The following is a 6,609-nucleotide window of genomic DNA, read 5'->3' on the forward strand; positions in this document are numbered from 1 at the left end:
AATACAGACTCGGGGGTCGTGGAGGTGGGGCAGCCCGGCGGCCCGACAGCAGAGCCGGCCGCGGCGGCTGCACGGCAGCCCTTCGGGCTCGGCACGGCCGGTGCCGGGGTGGTGGGGCAGGGATTCCGCTTCCGTCGCTCTCCAGGGGAAACACAGCACCCGTGAGCCGGCAGAGGCCGAGGCCAAGGGTGGTCGGAGCCGGGCGATCACAGACGCAACCCGGCTTTGTACAACGCCTTGGTGCAGCAGTTGTTATAAACCTCAAAAATAGAGCGAGCGGAAGATGAAAAATGGGGGTTTAATCGCTGTGACTTGATAAAAGCGTCAATACAAGTTTGAGTCCGAGGGCATGTATCATCTCTTGGCAAGTGTCTTTATGTGGAGGGTTTCATTGTTACCCAAAACTTGCACTCCCAGGTTCACACACAAACCAAGCGGTGCCCTTGTGTCCCCTCTGCAGCTCCCTTAACCAGCGACAGCCACAGGTAGCGGCAAAAGCAATCGGGGAAGTCACCCTGTTTCCCATCAGAGGAAAATGAGAGGAAACCACTTTCAAACAAACATCATAAACAAACATCATAAACAAACATCATAAACAAACATCATAAACAAACAGGTGCGTTCTGCCTCCACTATCAGAAGATGCATTATAATTTGTTACTTAATTTGTTACTTCCCCACTTTCCAAGATCTGCATGGGCAGAGCCTGTTCTGCTCTAACAGCCGGTGAGGGTAGGATTTGGGATTCACCTCACCCACCTTCAGCACTCTAAAAGCCATTCATGCCATTGAGATGATTCAGCTGTGCTTCACCTCAGCCGGGACACAGACAACAGGCATCACCACAGAGCAACTCATCCCAGCTTCTGATGGGCACCTAAGATGCACTCTGGTGGCACCCACTCTCTCAGGAACCAGCCCAGTCCTCTAAGTTTTGGGGACATGAGAGGCTTTAGCATCTATTTTCTGATCTACAGTAGTCTTCTCTACTGCTCCTTTCCAAGGCTGGAGTCCTAACAAATTTGGGCTCCAAACATCCACCCTCATATCCCAAAACAATTACAGAGAGACAAGGACTGAGAAAACACTGCAGTATCTGCTGAATAGGACAATGAACAGTGATTACTCACAGCATCCATGGGTGCCAAATTGCACCAAACCAATGAGAGAAGTGAGGAGTTTTGGCAGTCAGTGGGGTGTGCAGGTTACTGGCCTGACCTAAAGTCCTAAATACTTTGTCTTCCTATCAGTTAATATCATCTCATGTGACACTCAGCTGGGATTCACAGCCCAATTGTTATGGGAGTCACAGGAACAAGTCTGGATAACCAGAATATGAGGTTGGGTTTATGGTTTAGTTTACAAAGAACCCTCAGAAAATGCTCATCTGAGAAGCACAGACAAGCAGTCAAGGCTAGTGCATCTTGTGGAGGTGGAAGAAAAGGACAACGGTGGAAATGGCAACCTGGTCAACTCACGGGAGAGGAAATGTTAAATACATAGATTTATTATGTTATGTCTTATAAATATTTCATTCATTTCAGAATATTAACAAAAATCAGAACCCTTTCAAGACATAGTTGAGTTTGCCTGAGAAACAAGGGCTATTGGCAATACACTTTTTTAGCACAAAACCAATATGCTATATAAAAACAAAGGGCGATTTAAATAAAGGACATAATAATATTGCATTGAAAGCTATATCAATATCCACAAGGAAGAAGGAATGTTGTAGTGTGTAGAACATGTGTAGGACATACTTTGTAGAGCTGTTATTTTGTTAGGTATTAAAGGAAGAACATGATGCTTTTGTGCATGTTAACCAAAAATACCCTAAAGCGCTCTCCCCCACCTCTGTCCTTCTGTGCAATGTTTACTGTCTTCAATAGTAGAAGCAGCCAAATGCAGCTACCACACAAAACAGGCTGTCCTGGGGAAAACAGAGAAAGGCTCCATGTTAGTAAAGACAAGCTCTTTGCTAGCCTGACTGAAAAGGCTAACCTAAGGGAACGTTTAGGCCAGGGCATAACCTTTTATTGTAACATATGGCAATTTTCTGTCTTTTAGTTGGTTTCTCATTCGCCTCGCTTGTGGTGTAACCCAGGTCAGTGCATGTGAATGCCAGAAGTGCCTCAATTTACTCCATCCGCACACCTGCAGGTGTTTAGGTGTCAGTTTAAAATAAAATAAAAAAATAATAATGAAATAAACCCTTGACTTTTGCTCAGTCCTGGATTCCAGCCATACTCCATGACAGCAGTTCAGCAAAGCATATAAGAAAAGACTTTCTCTCTTGTGCTTCCTCTCCCCATCTGTAAAATGGTGTGACTATAACGACTTTTGTACAGTACTGTATGATCTACTCATGAAATATGATTTACTATGTTGGATATTATATCTAAGTATGTTTTGTGAATGAGGATGTAAATCATACTGTTGCAATAGAGTCTTGGTTCCTTCCTTCTAGTGGTTGTTTTTTTATCAACTCCACATTTAAGGTGACTGCCTCTCATACAAAAGCAAGTAGCTTTACATTTTCCCATGGTAAAACAGACAATACTTACATTCATGAACACATCATGAGCATAGCTGTCAGTGTCAGCGTCCCAGAAACATCGCGCAGCCATACTAGACAGAGGAGACAGAGCAGAGCCATTACCCACAGAGTTCATGTGTACGGACCTAAGTGATCACGGATACTCTCCTCGAAAAGCAATCTGAGCTTTCTTTAAAGATAAAGGAAATGGGAAGTGTTGTCCTGAATCCTGAGCCTAGATCCCCACTGCTGAATTGCACCACAGGCTGTAACCCCTCCTGTATGTGGCTCAAACTCCATCTTCAAACTCATCAGCTACCAACTCTGCCACGTACACTGTGCAGCAGGGTTTGAAACCTCATTGCTACAGTGCTTAAGAATATTTGACTTCTGGCCTATGCTAACAGGTGGCTAATTTAGCTAAATGGTGGCTAAATTAGCTTATTTGTTCTTGTCCTTCACCTTCTGCACCCTCATGGTACATACTCCCAATTTATTTATAGGGAGCTATCGTATTCCTTGGCAGACATCGTGTTACTGAACCATAAGCTAAGCTCTTCTAGTCCTTTTATATCTATACTCTCCGTTCCCTGACAATCCTGCTGGCCTTTTTCTACATCTGCTTCAGTCCAAGCCTTACCTTGAAGACAAGCAACCGGACTGTAACAGGGTATTATAGACAAGACCTCGCTGCTGCCTTGTCTAATGTCATTGACACTCCCCTTTCTCTGCTGCATGAATGATGAATTTAATTCTTTTTTTCTATTACCTTAGCCCTCCGGGTTATTCTGCCTTTTTTTTTTCCCCCCAGTCCAATATTCCACTCTGCCTCTGGAATACCATGGTTACCCAGTATTTTGCATTAAGGATGTTAGTGATCATGCTTCAGTCTTGCCTCCTGCCTATTGCAAGCTGGAGAATTTCCCCAATTGCTTTGTTAGTCTGTGTTGCTGAGCTCCACGTTTCAGATCAGACCACCTCATTGAACCATTCACCCTGGTATGGTGCTCCTGGAGGTGTCTGACATTCCTGACAAAAGCCTGAGCAGTAGGTACAAATATTCCTTCCTGACCTCCAGAACATGAAGACAGCAGATCTGATTACAGCTCTGCTGCACTCATCTTCTGCTGGAGTACCAGGCGCAATAATAAAGGTAAGCCCAGCAGATAAAGCACACAAACCTTGTGGGCTGTTCTCTTTGTCTTCTCCCTAGTCAGTAGTAATGGAAAGCCACAGCCCACTACTGCAGCCAAGAGGAATTCTTTCGTCTGATTGCAGGCATCTAGACTGCAAGTGCTCAGCACCCACAGTCCAGGCTCGATTCCCATGACAGATATTTAAACTTCTGAAAAAATGCCTATTTTGGGGGCTTAAATGCAAATGAAGTACTTAGGGACATGTGGCTTTAGGCAGAAGTGAGTTACCATGACTCTTGTGCTCCAGCAGGGCCTTGAAAATGGACTGGGTGTGTGCTCTAGTTCATCATGAGTACAATGTAACATAACTTTCTGCAACACTCCTCACAAATGCTTTTCAGCATTTCAGCTTGCTAAGAACCACCATACAGCCAATTATCACCAGGTAATTCAATCAGCCACAGTCCAAGACCTCACTTTCCACTTAAAAGAAAGTGTTTTACACTTTATCATCTGTGGAGAGATCTTTGTAGCTAGGAAAGTTGGAAGCAGCTTCCAAAGAAAAAAAAGCTCACCTTAACCCAACAAAAATGATAGAAATACAATTAGTAGATGCAAAACTTACTTCACTCCTTCTCCTCTCTGCTCTCCAATCACAACCTGCACCACCATTTTGTACCTGTCAAATCCTTCCTCTAGAGAGAGAGAAAAAAATTAATAGTAAGACCAACAACTTGTTTAAAATATGAATCCAAAACATGGACCCAGAAAGCTAAAGATTTCTGGTTACAAAGCAGGTGTCCTGTACAAGTCCATGCATTGGCAAAGTGGACAGACTGCCTTGCAGCTTCATTTTCCTAGGTAGAGCGTATCACCGTCTTATTGGATTTAAAGGGTGAACAGGGTATCTGACATCCATCAAAAGATGCATCTAAGGCAGAAGACGCCCCTGAACAGTCGCACTGTATGTCACCATTCTACTTTGACAACTTTCAAGAACTGAACACACAGAAAGAATGTATATAAGGGCGCTGATTGACAAAATCCAATTTGAAAAAAAAAACTGCTTATTTTAAAACTGTTCTGATGCAAGGGTATTGGAGAGATGCTCAGCCATATAGATGTTTCCTTTGCTTCTGAGCTGGGATAAGAGGCTGCATAAAAGCACGTGCGGGTCTACGTTAGGTCTCTGCAAAGATATGCCATTGTTTCACAGCAATAAAGAAATACCTTTGGGGCACAGGCCAGATCCAATCAGGCCATGGCAATGTTCCAGAAACCAAATCAGAACAAGCATGTTTAAAGTAAAACACAGATCCTAATGCTTGTCCTCAACAAGGCAGTGTCCCAGGAAGACTCCGGCGTAATGTTTTCCCTGGAGGATTGAACACAACATGCTGAGTCTGTTGACATCCACCAGTCAACGCTTTCCAGAGATGCCAGCTGATACAATGGCCACACTGGGCCAGTCTTGCTTCAGGCTACCGCAAGTGTGTTTACAGATTATTGAAGCCAAGCCCTGTGCATATTAGCTCAGCATCAACATGTGCTGGGACTGCAGCTGCTGCTGGTTTTAAAGCAGATGCAGTAACTCTGGGAGAAGCATAAATGCACGGTTCCTGCCTGCGAGGCTGACAGTATGTCTGTGTCACCCTGTCAGCCCAGCCCAGCAGATGGAGCACCAGCCAATCCTCAGGAAGAAGGCGGAAAAAAAAAAAAAAGGGGGACCGTGCCAACTGACATCTACGTACATGTTCCAGCGCGGAACACAGGCAACACCTGCTGGAGCCTGAAGTTTAGTTCTTGAACTCAAAAATGTTGGAGGACATCCTGCGCAGCACCGCCTCGACCTTTTTCCAGTGCAGTAAGGCTGTAGTCACACCCCTCCTTGGCTGTGCTCCTAACACTCTCCCCCTTCGCTGCTCCCACTGGGCCTTGTTCTGACCTCCCTGCTATTCCACTCTGACCCAACTCTGATCTAACTTGCAGCAGAAAAAAGGCAGGAATGATTCTATTCATTGAAGCAAGAAGCATCACTTCTTCCTTCTCTCTAATGCAGCTTCTTTCCCCCGCAGCCCCTCCAAGGCTGACAGCCAGTCACACTAGCCAGCCTATACAAAAACAAATCTTGTCTGCTTGAATTGGGTTTCTAGTTCCACAGGCAAAGAACGTATGTATATAGGCCAGAATGTTTCATAACAGTAGACTCCAGTCAGTCATTGGGAAAGAAATATAGCTTTCAAAAACAAAGGAGGAAAGAGGGATTTTGTCAAAGGGAGAGGACACAGTAAGAAAAGAAATTACTTCCCCAGCAAACCTCCTCACCTTTCAGTCTGTCTTTTATAGTCTCTGATAAAGACTCTGTAAGCTGAGGCATTTCTTCTGGGATGTACTGTACATTGGCCAGCTTCTCCTTCAGTATCGCATGGATGCATTCTTTTACTGTGGATGATTTAAATCTATCAGGGCAAAAAAAAACAGCAACAGAAGGCCCAGAAAGTTCACATGACACGTAGAAACATACATAACCTGACCTGGGAAAATTTAGCTTTCACGTAATAAAGACAAATGAAAAACCATGGGGACAAAAAGCCCAGCTGAGATGGAGATCCTTAACCAGCCCTGCCAAAAGCCAAACACCCATAAGCACAGGTGTGAAACCTGCCCCATCGGAGATTGCCTTCAGCAGCATCCCACACCTGTGCTCCCCACACCTTCCCACCCACATCTCCCCTGACATCTCATGTCAAAAGTTGCTATGAGAGCCCAGTGCCGCCCCAGCCCCCAAACCCCGGCGGCTCCCCCATTCCCAACACCCTCTCCCCCACTCCCCACAGCTCTATGACAGCGCCCCACACCCAGGGACCCCCTCTCTGACAGTCCCACCGCAGCTCCCACATCCCCCGACCCCAAGCCTCCGGGGCACCCCCAACACCC

At 45.4% G+C, this 6,609-nt stretch overlaps 1 protein-coding gene across 1 annotated transcript in view; it reads right to left on the reverse strand.

Moving 5' to 3' along the window:
- Positions 1–1,599: 1,599 nt before the first annotated feature.
- Positions 1,600–6,609, reverse strand: part of TCTEX1D2 (Tctex1 domain containing 2) — a 10,765-nt gene continuing 5,755 nt past the window's right edge. The window contains exons 2-5 of the mRNA XM_009883415.1: positions 5,998–6,131; positions 4,298–4,367; positions 2,565–2,628; positions 1,600–1,930 (exon numbers count right to left, since the gene is read on the reverse strand). Of these exons, the coding sequence (XP_009881717.1) occupies positions 1,883–1,930; positions 2,565–2,628; positions 4,298–4,367; positions 5,998–6,131 (316 nt within the window). The 3' untranslated portion in view covers positions 1,600–1,882. The remainder of the gene's footprint in view (positions 1,931–2,564; positions 2,629–4,297; positions 4,368–5,997; positions 6,132–6,609) is intronic.

This window comes from Charadrius vociferus, unplaced genomic scaffold (assembly GCF_000708025.1).
Source record: "Charadrius vociferus isolate BGI_N301 unplaced genomic scaffold, ASM70802v2 scaffold214, whole genome shotgun sequence".
In the NCBI taxonomy this organism is placed as follows: domain Eukaryota; kingdom Metazoa; phylum Chordata; class Aves; order Charadriiformes; family Charadriidae; genus Charadrius; species Charadrius vociferus.